The sequence below is a fragment of the Octodon degus genome, unplaced genomic scaffold (genome assembly GCF_000260255.1).
Source record: "Octodon degus isolate 3935 unplaced genomic scaffold, OctDeg1.0 scaffold00151, whole genome shotgun sequence".
Classification (NCBI taxonomy): Eukaryota; Metazoa; Chordata; class Mammalia; order Rodentia; family Octodontidae; genus Octodon; species Octodon degus.
Genome location: NW_004524727.1, coordinates 696856 through 716329, shown reverse-complemented (window position 1 = coordinate 716329; position 19474 = coordinate 696856). Strand labels below are relative to the sequence as shown.

The following is a 19474-nucleotide window of genomic DNA, read 5'->3' as shown; positions in this document are numbered from 1 at the left end:
CAGTAACAGGAACGGCTGCAAGAGACTTGTAAGTAGGGGAAGGGGACATGGTCAGGACTCTGATGCACACTAATAGCAGCAACTATGGCCACAGCAGCTACAGGTGACACTTGTGAAGAGTGCAGACCGCATGCAGTTTTTCCAGATTTCAACACATCCATTCTTTCTCATGATGCTGACAGAAATCGGGGCTTGAAAAGATCAAGTAACTTTCCCCTGGAACACAGCCAGAGAGTAGCAGAGCTGGGCCCCAAACCCAAATGTTTTCTCCTCAGCCATGCTGTGAGTGTTTCGTATCTTAAAACTGTTTACCTGCTCAAAACCAAAAGCACTCAACGTTGAGATTTTTCAATTCCAATTCACAGACACATCAATAACCAATTCTATTTCTAACCCCAGAGCCTGTAGTGAACTGTGAAGGGCTGGGAGCCACATGCTATTTTGTAACCATCTCAAAACTGCCAGCCACACAGCAGTCCAGTTGTTTCAGCTCCAAGCCGATGGTCACTGCATCTGTCCACGGAGTGGGAGAAGCAGGAGGGCAAGCGCCAGGCCTCAGCTTTCTATCCAGCTTGTGGCTTTGTGGGTCAAAGGCTTCCCAGGGATGCCAGTGGGAGGTATAGTGGCATCTCCTTCATAGTGTTGTAGGATACAGACACAGAAGCAGGGCAGGAAGCCAGGCATGGTAGTACATGCCTGTATCCCCAGCATTGGGGAAGCTGGACAGGGAATGCTATGAGCTCAAGGCCAGCTTGAACTACTTTGTAAAACCTTGTCTCAAAAAAAAAAAAAAATTAAAACGCAGGGTAGAAAAATGCTGAAACCTCACGGATCTCAAGGTATCCTTCAAAACAGTGCTGGGGGCTCAGTGCTATGTTAACTGAGCACCAGGGGAAAGGACTCAGCATGCAGTAAGTGCCTTTGGCGGGGGGTGTTCTTTTGTTTAGCCCAGGAAAACTAAGACATGGCTATTATAATATGATTTTTGTGTGGCTAGTGTGGTACTCAGTGATCAGCCTAGATTCCAACCCACTCTGTATGCACCAGCAGGCTACTCTGGCCCTGGGAAACCACACAGGCAGACAGACAACCCGGGTTCCTGTTCCAGCACCAAGAAATGACAGAGAACTGTCTCAGCTGCCTTCCGTGCCTCTCCACGGACTACTCAGTTAGGTTAACTTAGTTTCTTTCTCTTTTCAAAAATTCTTCCTCAGGAAAGGTGTGGCAGCACACACCTGCAAACATAGCTACACAGAAGACTAAGACAGGAAGACTAAAAACTCAAGGCCAGCCTAGGCAATACATCAAGGCCCTGTCTCAAAGTAAAACTTAAACAAAGGGCTGGGGATTTAGCACCATGAAAGCTACTGGGTTCAAGCCCCAGAACTGATCAACAAACCAACCAACCACAACAACAACAAAAACCCTGTATAAATCTTTAAAATGATGTGTTGAACTCTAGCCAGCCCAAGGTGATCAGCAAGATTATTGCTTGCTGTTGTTATCATTGTTCTTGTTATTTCAGTGCTTTAATTTGAAGCACTTTGATCCACAGCCCTATTATTACTTTCCAATATTCAAGCCACCCCTGGTTAGGTCAGTAGAGATCTCTTCATGCCAGTCAAGTTGGGGGTTTCTAGCTGTAATTTTCATCCTGTAAATGAACAGGAGGCATCTGAGGGAAGCCCAAAAGCCCTGTCCTGCATGTTATCCCAGGACACCCGGCATGCCACCTGCTGTAGGAACATAGGACCCTCTGGAAAGCTGTTAGCTCTCCGCCCCATGCCAGTCCAAGTCAGAGATCTTCCTGCCAGAAAACAGAAGTCATTGAGGGCACTTGTCTGTCTTTTTCCAAATATAAACTTGGAAAAGAAACCTAAAATAAACAGCTTGAGAATAAAGTTTCTGGAAAGAACCCAAACTGGGTCTTCCAGCTTTTATTTACAGAATTGTGAAAACCATTCTTCCAAAAGGAGCCACTCTTTTGCCTCCCCCGCTTTCCAATCTACCTTACTAATGCACAGCCAAGTTCTCATCAGAGGACTCTGGAAGTGAGTGCAGGGGTCACAAAGACCATGACAGAACAAGGCCCCTTTCCTCCTGGTTCTATCCTCATGCAGCCTACTCTGCCTTAAAGAGGGATCAATCTGAGTCATTTGTAGGAAATGGATGCACCTTGACCATAACGCTAAGTGGAATAAATTAGAGAAATAATCTTTCATCTTTACAACTCTGCTGGAGCTCACAGATGACAAAACCATTCCTGAGACATCTGTGGAATAATCTGCCCAGTGCTTTATAAAACAGTAAACAGTGGCCCAGATGATAATATCCACCTGGGGCCCATCAATAGAATGGAAGTGGGAAGTGGCTACCACACCACCAATAAAAATCAAAAGAATTTTTTTTTTTTTTTTTTTTTTTTTTTTTTTTTTGGGTAGTAAGAATCAACTTTGCTTTTGCCAAGCAGGTGCTTGAGCCACTGAGCTATGTACCCAGCCTCAGAAAAACACTCTTAATGAGCTCTCCAGGTCCCTTTTCTTGCATACCATTTTGGAGTTTGGATGCCACATAAATCTACCCATAGACCCAAAGCTCCACGTGAGGACACCCGAGTCTAGATGAGCCTTAATTTCCTGCCAAATCACCAGAGATCCCTGGTGTGATTCATGTCGACCTTAGCCTTTAAGTCACAGCCTTGAACTTCCTTCAGATCCACTATCTTTCCATGATCAACATGCTGATCACTGCCGATGAGATCCACAAATCACTTTCTTAACCAGAGGGAAGAGAGCTAGGAGCTCAGAGACTCAGAACTGGCGACACTGCCAAGTTTTCCTGTCTATGACTTCCTCTACTTCTTCCACAGGCACAAAGGACACCAATATCCCACTGAAACTTTCCAACAACCAGCTGATCCATGAGACTATACACCCCGATACTGCCCTCTCCTACTGAAGTCAAAACTTCTGGTGAAATCATTCTGAAGAGAAGCAAGTATTACATTTGCTCTCCTCAGTGCAAAGAAAACACTTCAAATATGCCTTCTCCCCAGTCTTTAAAATTCAAAGTCCCAGATCCTTTGGAGGTCCCTTTATGCTAAGGTTCCTCTGACAATGTTATGGTTCACAGCTAAAGGTCTCCCCAAAGTCCCAAGGGCCCAAAGGTGGGCTCTTTGGAAGCTGATTGGAAGCCCTTAGGCTGGCTTAGCACTGCCTTGCTGTTAGAAGGCAGGGTCTGGTTGGAAAAGTGTCCTTGGGGCGTGGCCTAGAAGGGTTTATCTCCTGCCCAGCTCCTTCCTTCTTTTTACTTCCTGTGCCCCACGCTGTGAGCAGCTCTCCTCTACCATGCCCTGTGCCATGTCACCTCACCTTTGAGCCAGCAGACTATGACTGAAACCTGAGCCAAAATAAACTTTTCCTCTAAAATGTGGGTCTTCAGGGCCGGGGAGATGGCTCAGTAGAATAAGCACTTGCCTGGCAAGCGCAAGGGCCTGAGTTCAATCCCCAGTTCCACCAAAAAAAAAAAAAAAAAAAAAAAGATGAAAATGTGGGTCTTCAGTGGTTTTTTTTTTTTTTTTTTTTTGGGGGGGGTGTCTTCAGTGTTTTGTCTTAGCAAACTAAAATGGGCACTAAGATTTTGAGGTTCAAAATGCTGCTCAACAGGACAACAACCTACAGGCATCACTGAGGTTACGTGTGACTCATTTCAGCACATGTGTCACATACCAGCTCATACTGAACTTGGGATCAAGCAAAACAACTTGAGTTTTTTTCTGAAGGACAGGGGGTTAGAGAGTGATGGCCAAGGTGCTCCCACATGGTGGTGCCTGTTCCTCTCCAGAAAGCAAGCTCACGTGGGTCCTGCCCAGTGCCACCAGAGGCACCAGGACCACCAAGGCAGGAGAGAGGCACACCTGGGTCAGGGTCATAGGGTCTCTACCTGCTGGCTACCTAACCTGGGTACTGTGTCCATCAGCTACCAATAGTTAGGCCCTAAGTCACCATGTTGTTGTATAACTAAATTTATAGAAAACACTTATTTAGCATGGTTTTTGGCTTAATCAAATACTTCATGAATTAGATTTTCATCTCCATCATTGTTAATATTCTACCATCATGTTTATAAATATCAACACATATACAGTTTTTATCACGTTATACTCTTCCATTTCTTTTATCACAGAAATATATAGCCTGACTTTTGCTGCCTGAAAAGTACATCACAAACTGCCCAATTTCAGTGCCACAGCAGTCAGGCAGAGTGCCAGCGTCACTGTACCCTGGCCAAGCACAAAGTAAGGATGACCTTGATTTAGTTACCATCTCATGTAACAAGTCAGAAATTGTGCCACATAGTCCTTTCTCAATGTATAACATTTCATTTCCTAAATAATCTCATATATCTTTTAAACTACTCTAATTATATGGTACAGAAAGTGTTCTGCATTAATTTTAAGCTTACTTTATTAAAACATTCTGCAGGGCATGGTAGTACACAACTGTAATCCCAGCACTTGGGAGGCGGAGGCAAGAGGATCACCACAGGCTCAAGGGTAGCCTAGACTACAGAGTGAGACCTTGTCTCAAAACTCATACAAAACAAAGCTATATCCTAATTATCAGTTGCAAGTAATAAGATATAGCACTACAGTCGCACAAAGCTATGGGCTGTCATCTTCTATAGGTTGAAGCTAGTAAGGGTTGGAGAAAAAACTAGTATTTATAGTTTTCAAGAGTGTGGTATTTCACTATGCCACTCACACTAACAGTGCAGTGAGTATGTCACTCTCAGTAGAATGTGCTGCTAGTCTTCAAGAGGTAGTAATCCTAGGGAAGTCAAAATGAAAGTTACGCTACTTCCCCTTGGTCAAAATGAATTTTCCAACCACTGACACGTCAGGCACAGATGAAAAAAGTTAGCTGCAACTTCCCAGTGGGAAAAAACACCACAGGGCTGAGATGGTTTGGGAAATTCTAGACTAGTAAAGAGTTTTAAATAAATATGAACCTTTTTTTTTTTTTTTTTAAAGCATTCAGAGAATTGTCCATTAGCCTATAGGAACAGTTTCTCAACAAATCAGTATAGTAATTGCTTCTGTGGCCTTGTTCATAAAACCTTCCAGAGAACACACGTGGCAGAGTATCATCCTTTTAACAACCAACTAATCACTTGCCATTGTGTAAGACTACTGTTTAGTGTATAGACAGGACACACTTGTGCCCTTTTGGCCCTGTGCAGTGTTCAAAGCAGGAGAGACTTTCTGAGACCAGCTCCATCCCCTAGGTGCTTGCTGAATGAACTACTGCTCAGGCTGCACCCCAGACTTGCTGAACCACAGACTTCGAGGGTGTGGTCCAGTCACTGCGTTTTCATAAGAGCCCCTAGCAGACTGGGTATATCCTGCAGTTTCAGAACCACTGCTGTACGGCAGGGACTGGGAAACATTTTCCTAAAGAAAGATGGTAAATATTAAGGCTTTGCAAGATAAGAAGCAACACTGAGGTTATTGTGTAAGTGCAAGGTAAGATGCTAAAAATCACTCTTAGCACACAGGCATAAAAACACAGGCAGCTCATCAGTATGCTGACGGCTACTCTAAGGTACCTCAAATCTCCCTCTTTCAGAAACCCACAGAAATCTTCACTTAGGAAAATATAGGGTCTTCCCTAAAATATACCACTTATCACTAAAATTGCTGGCTTACCTCTCATACACCAAGAACCTACAGCAGAAGCACGACAATGTATGACTGAGAATTTACTAGGCATCTAAGGGCTCCTCTACCTGCTCTGTGCTGGCCACTGCCAAGGACACACAGGATATACAAGCAAAATCCATGTCCAAAACCTCACCTGCTGCTTTTTTTAAATGTCGTTTCAGGTAATCCTTACTAATAATACTACGAACTGTAGTGTTACAATAATCCAATTTTACATGTGAGGAAATCAAGGCTCAAAAAGATTCTTTTCCTGATGTCACAGACTTGAGTCCACTAGCTTTTAATCTAGGCTTCTTGGATTCTGTGAGCTCTGTATCCCAAGTCACTATGTCCTACAATTCTGTGTCCTAGAAAAATGGTCTTTAATCTCAAGGCCTTGCAATGAATCTAGCAGCAAAGATCAACAGACATAAAACTCCAAGGAAATAGCAAGAAGCAGTATTGAAAGTGTTAACATGGTGCATGCATATTAGCAACTCTTTACTATGGGGCTTAATGGAAGGGTCAAAGTGATTCATGAGTGAGGTGTAGTACATAGAATAAAGTCCGAACACCCCCACGGATATTTTTGTCCCAATCCCTCAGCAAAAGGAACTCACTGAGCCTTTGCTGGAGAGATTATCCCAGATAATTCAAATACTGACATGTGCACCCTCAGTGTGGAGGCCTCTGGACAAGGAGCCCCTTGGACTCGAAGGGTTCAGATGAGGTTCTGAGATGGGACCTGCACGACAGGATGGGTGCACCTCTGAGGAGAGACCCGTGAGCCAGCCTCCTAGACAAAGCAAGGAAATAGTTGTCTGCAAGCCAGGAGAGTCTTACCACCTCTAGACCTTTGAGAAAAGAACTTCCCCTCATCTAAGCCACCAGTTGCTGTCACAGCAACCTGAGCCGACGGTCACTGTGATGGAATGTGAGAAAGACTCACTGGTTGTCCACTAGCTCTGAAGATGCAAGGGGCCAAGAAGCAAGAATGTAAGTGGCTCTGAATTTGGAAAAGGAAGGAAATGTATTCTCCCTGACAGCTGGCATGAAGAATCTCTGATAAGGCCTTGATTTTAACCTCTCAAGACCCACTGTGCAATTCTCACCTGCAGAACTGAAAGATAAATTTCTGTTTCTTGAAACCGCTCACTGTGTGGGAACTCATTATAGAAGCAACAGGAAAGGAACCCAGGTGAGAGACAAGGAAGGCTGGCTTTGTACAATACCTTGGGCCCATGGCTAGAGAAGGGTAGGGAGGACAGGCAGGTCCTGCTCAGATGACTAGGACAAGGGATAGTACTCAGAACCCAGGGAGGGACTGTGCAAAGACACAAACGTCAGTCAGCACAAGTTTTCCAAGCAGTGGCAGCCTGGCACGAGCAGACACACGGGGTGCAGCTTGAGGTCAGATGGGGCCAGCATAAGACAAACCAGGGCAGTCCCAGGCTCAAGGAAAATAAGGACAAAGAGATCAGAAAAAGGGCAAGATGAGAAGTACAGGCTAAACTATTCTCACTTTTCTTTCAGTCCTACATAAAATCTCCCTAGACAAGCATTGCCTTAGATTGTCAAATACTCTTAATGCTCTGATCAGAACACAAACTCATTACAAAATGAAGACTCTCAGTGCCCTTACAACACACCTTGCCAACTGTGGTGGACAGCACCCTAATCCCTTACTAAATGTGTCTGACTTCTTTCTGACAATTTGATCTGTCCCTTAGATTCTCCTACTAAATATATTCAAAAGAATGTGCTACAAAAAGCAGTTCTAGAAAAGCAGGTCCCAAAATGCTACAAACAATGTCAGCGATACCAGAGGAAAAGTATACAGTTCCCTCAGGTGACTTTTGGAAGGAGACAACACTTATTTTGAAACAAAGTTTTGGGACCAAGAATCTAGCTTCTTAAAAGTCAGACTCATGGGCCTATAATAACTCAAATTTGGCATGCCACAATAGATGGGTACAAGATGACAAAAATAGGAGACCCTCCAGGTCAGGTGGATGGGCAGCCTGCTGGACATGTGGCACTTCAGAAAGGTCACTGGGTGCGTACTGAGAGATCTGTGACTCAGTATTCTCACAGTTGTGAGTGGGGCCCATGTCCTGCTGACCTCAGCATGACTGAGACATTCCTTGTCGTCCTGCTCCATCCCTCTGGCTACAGGGAGACCCCATGGGATGTAGAGGACATGTCAGCCAGGCACACCCGGGGCCACAGTCAGGCTCCCAGACTCTTGCTCGCCCTGAGTAGGGTGCTCTTCCCCAAGCTGGCCTTTTCCTCTATCACCCAGCAGTGTCCTGGTGCCATCAGCCTCCTGTTTCCCAGTGAATCTACAGAGTTACTTGATAACATCCTTTTCCCTACATTTCAAATTAGGATTTACCAACTGTCTACCTGGATTTTTCCAATGATGACTTGGTTTCATGGGGCCAGGCTGTTCTTTAATTTTGTTTGTTTTTTTTTTTTTTTTTAAAGGTCTTCTTTTTTTTTTTATATTTATTTATTTTTATTTATTACATTTATTTATTGTGTGTGTGTATGGCCAGCTCAGCCCACCAGGGGGCGGGTCTGGCTGGCATGTGGTGCTGGGGATCGAACCGCGGTCCCTGTGCTTTGCCAAGCTTGTTTCAAGTAGGTGCTTTAGACCACTGAGCCATCTCTCCAGCCCCTAATTTTGTTTTTTTAAATCTTTGTTTTTAATAGTTTGCAGTACACGATGATTATTTTAAAAATATGTTCTATCACACATGGGTTTGTGCAGGGCAGCCTGTTACGTTCAAGCTAAAAGTTGCAGTGAGTTTTTTCTGATGCATGTCTCTAAGTCTAAATCAAATTCAGACTGACAAATGTTACAAGTACATTTACTTTAACTATTTGGCAACACTTACATATGCATTCATTTTCTTTCCAAACTAGGAAAGGCAAGAACCAAGAAGGGGGCAGGGATATAGCTCAGTGGCATAAGCACCTGCCTGGAAAGTGCAAGGTCCTGAGTTCCATCCCCAGTATCTCAAAAACAAAACACACAGATCTGTTCTTTCAGTCCTTTAATTAATCTAGTTTTTTACACACTTTAAATATCTTTGCAAAAGGTTCATTTTTCTTGGAAATGTGGTATTATAAGTTGAACTAAATTCAGAAATTTTAAATTTTTAAATAGTTATTGCCTACTCCTTTCTACTTTGAGAATTCTAATTATATGAATATAAGTTTCTTGGTTTTGACACAGTGAACTATTATGATTGATCTGTAAATTCTTTCTTCATTTTTATTTTGGACAGTTTTTATTGTTATATTCAGTTATGTTTGTAAATAATTCATTTTCAATTTGCAATCTATTAACAAATTTTTAAAAATATAACAAAAAAAAAAACCCACAACAAACAAACAAACAAACAAACCAAAAAACCTGGAGAAAATAGAAATGGAAAGGGAACTCTGGCATGATTCTCAACACTGTCCAAATCACAGAGACAGGAGCAGTGTGGCATCCTCAGCAGCCAGTATGACAAGGCAGTTCATACAGGAAGACAGATAGAGGACATCCCTGAGTGAGACAGCAGGTAAACAACACCCACTTCTGGAGTGAGCACACTGTAGCTACCCTCTGCCATTCAGTTTTGCTAACTGGCTAGTGGTGACCACAGTCATGGCATCAAGATGTTAACAGAAATTCCAAGATAGGAACAGTACTCACCCAGCCCAGAGATGTTTATTGCTTTCACTGATTTCTTCATTTTGTAAAGAACCATCCGGTCCACGTCCAAAGCCTAAAACACAGAGAATTTGCCAATTAAAACATGTCTGTGCTTAGATAATACACCGGAGTGCGATATGTGAGCCCTGCAGATCCCAGGTTATGCTGGGACACAAATCCTGGGCTGGGCATACAGCACTTGCTTTCAAATGACAAAGAGTAGCAGTTTTCTTAGAGATACAAAAAAAAGAAAAGAAAACCACAAAAAAACTCAGCTTTGCTCCTATCTCACCTACCTGAAGCAGGTGGCCCTGGTCACAGATTAGCCAGCCACGGCCCTCCACAACAAGGAACGGGAACCTTGACACACAGTTCCACCATGACTCATTCCCCTTCATGCAGCAAGACTCTAGCCAGCATGTGGCTGCCCGTGTCTGTGCCCCATCCCCCAGAGGGAAAGAAAGGTAAGGTGGACGAGGGGTGTCATGTCACAGACACAGGTGGTCCAGGGAAAGGCAAACCACTCTTGATTTTTGGAAAGAGCTAGACATGAATCTGTCAGCTGAGGGAGAAGGCATGGTCCTAACCCTTGTCCAGAAACTGGCAGACTAATACCTAGCTTTGCAACAGACTCATGAATATTTAGTAAAGCAAAGAGTGATAGACCAACTGTCACACAGGAGCAGTACACAGCACTTACAATGCAAACAGCAAGTACTCAAATGTATCTGTTCAAGGACTCATGAAACCTGGAGAGTTATTTACACAAAAGACACAGACTGGGCCCAGAGAGATTGCTCTGTAGAATAAGCACCTGCCTGGCAAGGGCAAGGTCCTGAGTTCAATCCCCAGTACCGCAAAAAAAAAAAAAAAAAAGACACAGACTAAGACATCCTTGCAACCATACAACCTATGGAGAAGCATGACAATTAAGGGCGTCACCTCTTAGTTGAGCATCTGTAAACTGGCAAAGTGATGCCAATCATGGGGCTACCATGCCGACCACATTAGGAATGACAGAGAGGCACCCAACCTGCTTCCTGGCATCAAGGAGCCTGGTAACAGTGCTGCTGCTGGGATCCTAACACAAAGAAAGCACTCAATGGCTAAGCATGCAAGCTGAGAGCAATACAGCTCCCGTCTTCTGGGATCGCCTCTACATCTAGCCCCCAGTGCAGCACCCTCAGGCCTATTTCTAATGCAACAACAGTGGTTTTACTGGAATGTATGGTCAGTGCAGGCAATTTTAAACAGGAAGTTGACCACCAGGCTTTTCAGTGTAGTTATGATATAAAAAGGTGTTGTATTTGTGTCCAAACCTGCAGAACCATAATTGCCTGCAGCTGTAGGCTCATCCATGGTAACAAATGTCCCTCTGTGGGTACCACCACAGTGGGGAGGGTGTGCACATGTAGGGCACATGAGAACATTACTTCCTGTGTGTGTGCTGCAGTACTGCAGACAGAACTCAGGGCCTTTACACTGGGCTCCATCTCCAGCCTTTTTATTTTGAGGCAAGGTTTTGCTAAATTGCCCAAACTGAGATTGAACTTGTGATCCTCCTGTCTCAGCCTTCCAGAGTGCGGGGACAACAAACATGTGTCACCATGCCCAGCTTTTCTGTTTAACGTTGCTATGATCCCAAATGTCTGTTTGAGGAAAAAAGCATTATTTTCTGCCATGTTGTAGAAAGAAGTTGGTTAAGAACAGACTCACGGTAGTTAATTTTTTGTTGTTGAGACAGGATCTCACTATGTAGTTCAGGCTGGCCTTGAACTCACGATGTAGCCCAGCTGAGGCCCAAACTGTCGTCGACCCTAGTGCCTCAACCTGAGTGCTGGGATTACAGATATGCACCTGGCAAAGAGCAGATGTTTCTTTCACAGGCACATCCCAGTGCCTAGCAGAGAGCAGGGCACTGCACCAGTAAACAGTGTTACCAAGGCAGAGGGGGCTGCAGATGGGCTGCTGAGAGGTTGCTCAGTATAACTGCTCAGGGTATCAGGAAGTGGATTCAGGGAAAAGTTATCCAAAGAGGCAGGAAGTGGGTGGAACCACAATTCAGAAGCCTGCTGGGTATACTCTTGGGAATTAGCCTAGGACTTCAAACCCCTGCCCATCCAGCCCCTGCTCTCTACCCACACATAACAGAGGTTGCCCCCATAGGCACCACCTTGAAGGCAGGGGTCTCCATCATTGTGGGACAGGTCAGTGTGGGACAGGTGTCTTCTTCAGTGCAACTTGCAGAAGACTTGGGAAACGCCACTGTGGGGGTGGGGGTGGGGGTGGGGAAAGGGGTGGGGCATCTCTGCCCTACTACAGAAGAGAGGCAGGGTTCCCTGAGTGAGGCAGCAGGAAAGCACTGCTGCTTTCCTCAGGTGTCAAAGACAGGCTGACATGACAGTGCTGGGTGGCAAAGGTGATTTTAATTAAAACTATTGGAGGGACAGCAAGTCCCTCCCTACTCAAAGACATGCCTTCATTAGGGTGCATATTCAGATGATCAAACTTGGTCAGACCCACTGAGAATGATTAAATCTGAGGAACAGGAAAAGCCCATGTCCAGTAATTAAAAACAAAAACAGCCCTGGAATAAAGCAACAAAAATAACAAAACTTTAAAGTCTCAAGAAAGCAAAGCTGTCTGCTTAGCTGGCTGATTTGCAACCCAACTCAGCACTCACTACTCTTCCCCAAATCTACCTAAACTCAGAAGGAAAAACATTGTATCTTTCTCCAGAATTTGTGTGTAAAAACTACAAACACAAAAATGTAACAGACAATAAACATCTAAATAAAGCTAAGTCCAGCCAAACCTCATTAACTCTGAAGGCCAACTTAGACTGATAAAACAAGTTTTTCAGAATAAATGTACTGCATAAGCAAGACTATAGTGACATGTTGCAAATATTTCCAAGGAAGCTGAGAGTAATGGTGACTGAGGCAGAAGGATTCCCTGCAAGTTTGAGGACAGCCTGAACTATATACAAGACTGTCTCATAAATGAAACAAAAGAAGACTATAGTCAAATATTTCCAAGGAAAATAAATAAGTATTGGGCCATCATGTAGGGACTGAATGGCACAAATAAAGGTGAGCCACATCCTTGTTCCATCCTCACTGTCACACTTGTGCTGTCCAGTATGGCAGCCACAGGTCAGAGAGATGATGCTGCAATCAAGACCATAATGAAGCTGGGCATGGTGGCACTTGCCTGTGATCCCACAGTTCAGGAGGCTGAGGCAGGAGGATTGTTTTGTTTTGTTTTGTAGGGAGGATTGTTGTGAGTTTGAGACCAGTATGCACTACAAAGTGAGCTCAAGGCCAGCCTGAGCTGCATAGCCAGACACTGTCTGAAAAAGACAAAAAACAAAAATAAGCAGCACACAAATTCAGCTCCTTGCACGCTGCTACTTTGCTGGGTAGCTCCAGCCATATAGGATGTCTCAAGGGCTCCAGCTGCTGGCACCGGCTCAGGCTCTTTTCCAGTCACTACAGCATGGAGCTCACCCTGTGACATACTCCCATCCCTGAGAATGCAGCTCAGGGGCCTCCTCTGGGCCCCACAAATCCCCACAAGTGTCCTCACATCTCAATGGTAGACTGGACAGCGTGGCAGTCTCCAGCCAAATCTGGCCACAGCCTATCTGAGGTCACAGCCTAAGGGTTTATACAGGTGGACAGTTATTGGATGAAACTCTGGGAAGGACTTACTTGGAACCCCAGTGCAGAGAAACAGTAGCCCTACTCTTCTCATTAGTAGCTGCCCTATGGTTATTACTATGCTCTGGTATCATTAATAAAACTGCAGAAATTTATCTTCTCTTTGGGTCTTTTTTGTTGTTTTGTTTTTTTGAGCCAGGGTCTCACTGTACAGTTCAGGCTGGCCTTGGAATCACTATGCAGCCCAGGGGGTTTTGAATGCCTAACTATCCCCCTGCCTCAGACTCCCAAACATTGGATCAGAGGTTTCATCACCATACCCAGCTCTTTTCCCTCTCATATTTTCCTTCTAGGTCCACAAAGCTTTGTCCAACATGGGCACAGAGAAGCCAAATAAAATGTGTGTCCACAGCATTAGCCAGCCCTATTCCAGAGAATTGGAAACAGCCAGTTCGCACAGGCAGGAAGGAGCCACTTCCTCTCCAGAATCCAAAGGCTGTCCTGGGGGGCCTGCAGACCCAGCTTCAACCTTCTTCCCCCGGGCATCTCCTCTGATTCACAAAGGGCCAACCTGAGTGGAAATGACAGTTGTGAAAGGCAGTAGACAAAACAAAACCACACTTGCCCAGATCTGTGCCCCCAGGGCAGCTCTGCCAGACTCAAAAGAGTTGCATAAACATTTAGATGGCAGCTGTGTCTCATCACACATTTGACTTTGCAAAAACCATGGAGCATTAATGAAAGTGCCAAATACTTCCTTCAGCCTTTGAGGAAGCACAGAACTGCACTGCAGGCTGCAGGCTCAGTGTACAGCAGAGCAATGATGGACACATCTCCTTCTGGGGCTAGTGCAAGGCCTGGAGGGGAGCAGGTGTCATTAAGAATTAAGATCAAATAAACATCGGAACTAAATCACAGTGTGTGTGCCTAAGGACCGACCAGAAGGGTACCTTTAGTCATTATCTAATAAAACAGAAGTTAAGCACAAGGACGTTTAAAACACTCTTCCAAACAGCCACAAATTAGACAGACCCAAATGTCTGTTAATGGTAAAATGGGTAAACTGTTGTGTGTTCATACTACTAAGTTACTGAACCATGGAAAGAAACCGAAATGAACACGAATGAATTTGGCAAAAACAGCAGAAGCAGAAGGATACTGCAATATTAGACCACAAAGCCTCCCTCAGAACACAGACAAACCTAGACCAGGACGCTGATGTATGGGAATGACTGCAGGCAAAAGTATAAATCAGAGCGAGAAGAGGGTGATGTACTGGTTAGAAAGCAGTGACTAACAGCTATGATGGTGAAGAGGGGCCCCACTACACTGCTGGGTGCTGATCATGACCAGGACACCAGTGGACCGAGGCAGCAGACTCACTGCAAATTACCTGTGCATCTAGCACACAGCTCAGTGGCAGAGCTTAGCACACACCAGGCCATGGGTTCAATCCCTCACACCAAAAATAAAATAAATAAATTACACACATATGTTTATCTGATGAATTATGCAAACAAAATGAAAATAAATTTAAAGCACTTTTTAATAGGAAAAGGGATTAACCAACTAGATAAGAGTTTGGAGGAAGAGCCAGAAAATGCTGCCAAAATGGAAGTAGGGGCTAAGTTATTAGCCTAGCTTTGGGACAATATGTAACTGCTACACCATCAGGGAGATGCTGAGGACAGGCAGAACTGCAGCCAAGGCTGGCCTACTCTGCTCTGGGATTTGCTTACTGCCAGCAGGCTCCCAGCAGCCTGCCCAGTAGTCTGGGCACTTTTGCACAAGTTCTTCATCTAATCTTAAAGGGTAACTCCAAGGGCAGGAGGTTAAACAAGAAACACATCTGTCACCTTTGTCCCTTGTGTGGTTTCCATTTCTTAAATTCTGTTCCTACTTGGCAGCCTGAACTGCATAGTGATACCATGTCTCAGAAAGACAAAAAAAAGGGGCTGGGAAGATAGCTCAGGGGCCTAAATACCTGCCTGACAAGTGCAAGGACCTGGCTTCGATCCCCAGTACCACATGCCATGCCAGACCTGGAACCCTGGGTGCACTGTGCCAGCCACCAAAACCAGGTGTGGTAGCACATTCCTGTAATCCCGCATTGGGGAGGCTGAGACAGAAGGATCACTACAAATCCAAGCTGCATTGTGAGGCCTTGTACCAAATAATAAATAAATAAATGATTTAAAAAAGGAAAGATGAGAAAAGAAAAGAAAATCACTGCTTGCTTGGAGAAAGTTGAAGTATTTTTTTTCCCTCTAGATCATCATGAACCTAAGTATACTATTCTTGAAATTTTTACAACTTCAGACAAAAAAATCCTCAATATCTTACATTTTACTTCCATTTTCTATTGTCCCTCCACCAAAGGATTGAGCATCAAAAAGTGTCAAACACATTAAACAATAAAATAGGAAGATTTATACTTTACATTTCTACACATGGAAACATATACAGAAAACCCCCTGAAAGGCGCCATAGGAAGCCATCTCACAGGCTTCTGGGGACAGCCAAGAAGATGGTGACAACAGGCTCAGTGCCAGGGACTGGCCAAAATATCTACCCCAGGGAAAACTCATGAACTGTCTACTTAAAGAGAAGGGAATGATTAGAGTGGAATGAAAAGCAGGCCATGCTGACCCAAACTTCAGGGTGGGGTGTGGGCCCTGTAGCTCCCCAACTCTGGCCATGATGACCACGAGGGCCCATGAAGTGCAAAGCCACAGGAGGTCCTAGGCACAACAAACACTCATTGAAAAAAGAAGGCTATGGTGGAAAGCCCAGCTCCAGCAGCTTCATTGTGAGACACGGACATGGCACAGCTCTGGGCATGGGGACACACTGGAGAGGGAAGTGACATCTCAATAAGTTCTCTGATTCTGGGGGTGACAAAACACCCACTTGCCTTTCTCATAGGCTGGTCCTGCAAAGATGTTCTCAGGGATAGTTCTAAAGTAAGAAACGGGAAAGAACCCCAAATGCCTGCACTAGGACTGTGTGCCTCCATGCAATATGCTGCTAGACAGCTGTGCGCTTTGACTACAGGGGTTGGTGCCCCAGGTGTGCAATAACACACATAGCTCTTGAACACACCACCTGTCCCAGGCAGAGATGCCAGATCAACAAGGAGTGTCTTTGCGCTCAAGTTCAAATGACCCAGTGCCCACACACACTCCCCAAGCCCTCCCTTACAGGCCTAGCCTGAACATCCAGCCACTAACTCAGGCTTTGCAGGTCACTGTTTCAGAGAAAGAGAAAAAGATGACAGTGAACTCCAGTTCTGTCAACACTTCCCATCCTGTTGTGTGTTGGGCAGAAGAAGAGTATCCAGGAACCCAGGGAAGTGGAGAAGGGAAGAATGTGTACCGAGACATCTCCCGCCTGGCCATGGAACACAGACCGTGGACACAGACAGTCCAGGCAGCTGGGAGCACGGCTACCACGTTGGGCCAGGCCCTGGATCCTGCTGTAGCAGTGAACAGAGCCCAGAGGCTGAGAAGGTGACCTTCAGCTGGGAAAAGGTCAGCCTTCCCTTCTTCTCGGTGCCAGAAGACAATGGGATCCTAGGCCGGGCTGATTTCCCCAGGAAACAAGGCTCAATCCACATGAATTCACTTCTGTAACATAAACAGGGCAGAGGAGACAGAGATCGCTGAGTGTTCCTTCTGAGCCCCAGACCAAGATGAAAAGAACAAAGGAGAACTTGGCTTCCTGAAGCAATGAGTATTTGCCTGGAGACACTGTCACATGCAATGTACCCTATAGCTTCTGTCCCCTACCTCTAATCCCATTCAGCACGCTGGGCTCACCACTCCCAGTAGGCCAGTCCTCCACAATGCCTTCCTGCTGTCCACAGGCTGTCATATTTATGTTTTATGTGTTCTTTCAGAAAGCACATCTTGTTACTATGACCACATAAGGCACAAGCAACAATGCATTAAAAATAGGTATGGTGGTGCATGCCACCAACACTCAAGAGGAAGAGACGGAAGGATCTCTGGGAGTTCAAGACCAGCTGGGCTACATACTGAGACCCTGTTTCACAAGAGGGGGTGGGAGGCAGTGCTGAATACCTTCAGAGAACAGAATAAGGGTCAAATTTCTGTCACTGGTTTTAGAACCAGACAGCCTGGTTTTAGGACCTTGGCAGGTGAGTTCTCCTCACCGACTTACTTCTGCATCATCAGTTGGGAATAACGATACCTGCCTCGTTGGGTAACATCACCAGTGTATACACCGTGTCCAGCCTACAGCGGGCACTCAGTGGCTGACAGCAAGAGTTAGTGTCCTCTGATTTCATAAGGGCAGGTACACACCATGCCAAAGGAAGTGTCTGCTAGAAACACATCACTCTCAGGTCTTCCTTGGTGCTAGATAAATACTTTTCAGACTGACAATAGCTATGACAATGAAAAAAGCCTTTCCAGAACAAAATACCTGGACCAGGTAGATAGCTCAGTGGCACAGTGTCTGTGTGGCAAGCTCAAGGGCCTGAGTTTAATTCCTGGTAAAAAAAAAAAAAACAACAACAAAAAAAAACCTTTGTAGCTCATGCCAGTCTTTCATTCCACTAGTAAGCTTTTCCCACCATTTGTCAAGCATTTCCTGATGTTTCTCTCCAACTATCCCACAAGGGTAACAGGCTGTGACACAGCAAGACTCTAGGGCTAGCCTGCAGGAGCTTAAGTCCCATGTCCTCTCAGTTTTAACACTGGGGTCCAAGGAGTAGAACCTGATCTCAAGTGCAAGGTGGCAGGGTATGGCTTCAGACATTCAGATCCCTCCTCTCTATCTTAGAGACTCCACAGCAGGGAATCAGCAACAAGGCTGCAGGCAAAGTTGTTCCCTCCAGCCACTAGGGTGTCTCCTCTGCAGCTGGGGTCCAACCAGATCTAAGCTCTGTCCACTGTCCCCCAATAAACAGCCACAGTGTTAAAGTCAGGGGTAGCAGTCATGGCCCTCCCCGCAAGCTTCCCAATGCTCCTTGGGAAGGACACCCCAAGAGTGCCACTCAAGTGCACTGTCAGCACCTAGGAGAACCACCTGAGGTCACCATAGCAGCAGCAGGCGTATGGTCTAAAAAGATAGCTCAGGGGCCCATATCAACAGTGATACTCCAAGCACATCTTAGGCAATACTTAACACAGCTTGTGAAATCACCACCATCTCCTCAATTTAAAATAGAAGACACTGGCTCAAAGAAGTTAAGGGACTTCCCCAAGGTTATTCATTTGGCTATGAGCTCATGAAAAACTCAGAGAGCCCAAAGATTCAGGGAGAGCAAAGCGCAGCTTCCAGAAGTGTGCTCCCCGCCCTGCTGGAGTTGTAGGTGGAACCTGTCTGACATCTGCTTTGCTAGTTCTCTGGAGAATCAATCTCCTCCTTCCTCCCACACTTCCTTTAAACTCTTTCTCACTCACCCCACCTTGCCAGCACTACAGCCAATACAGCTGTTGCTCCCACTCTGAGAGTGCTGCTCTCTCCACTCCCTTGGGGCAGTGCCCAGCCTGTGGCCATGTGAGCGCCTGCCACCACACAGCAGACAAACTGTCCCTCACTGGGTCCCTGGCTCACTAGCCTATGCCCCCAGGAGCCTGGCACACCTCCAGCCTACCTTGGGTAACCATTTGTGTCTCAGACTCTTTCCAAGGGTCAGAGGACTGGACAGGGTCTGGGACAGCATCAGGATTTGCTGTGTCCAAGACACACTTCCACCCCTGGGTGTTGTAAGGGAAAGATTAAATCACTGCTATCTTTGGTCCTGCCATTTACATCTTCCACTCCCAAATTCCTGCTTCTCATCCAAAAGAATCTGGCTCATTTCCCTATGGTGGAAAGAAAGGCAGGGTGCAAGGAGAGCCAGACAGTAAGGCCAAAGAAAGGCAAGGACACACCAGACAAGAGCACAGAGACCCACCCAGAACAAAGGGAAGTCTGCTTGGGGTCTGATCTCTAAGAGGGATCCCCAAAAGAAGTGTGGAAACCCATTCCTCCCCATTCGCAGACCCAGGGCATGGGTTTTTCCACCTGACCCAGCCACAGTGGCAAGAAGGTGGGGGCCAGGGCCAGGATCCTTGGGGACCATCTGGGCTCTCACCTAGCACACTGTGACCTTCGATAATTCACTGCTCTAAGGCTCTGGATGCAAAATTCCATGACAATGGTAGCTTCACAAGAGTTTGCATAGTTATCTTTCCAAGGAAGAAATAATACATTTCAATGTATGTGATACAGCAGATTGTTTTTCCTGGAGAATCTAAAATTTCTGCCTGGGGCCAGGGAGATGGCTTAGTGGAATAAGCACTTCCCTAGCAAGTGCAAGGGCCTGAGCCTGAGTTCAATCCCCAGTCCCACCAAATAAATAAATAAATACATAAATAAATAAATAAATAA

At 45.5% G+C, this 19474-nt stretch overlaps 1 protein-coding gene across 3 annotated transcripts in view; it reads right to left on the bottom strand.

Annotated features, from left to right (window-relative positions):
- Positions 1-19474, bottom strand: part of Asap2 (ArfGAP with SH3 domain, ankyrin repeat and PH domain 2) — a 153978-nt gene that overhangs the window by 75961 nt on the left and 58543 nt on the right. For all 3 annotated transcript variants that reach the window (XM_023702400.1, XM_004642314.2, XM_023702401.1), the window contains exon 2: positions 9411-9483. In XM_023702400.1, the coding sequence (XP_023558168.1) occupies positions 9411-9483 (73 nt within the window). The remainder of the gene's footprint in view (positions 1-9410; positions 9484-19474) is intronic.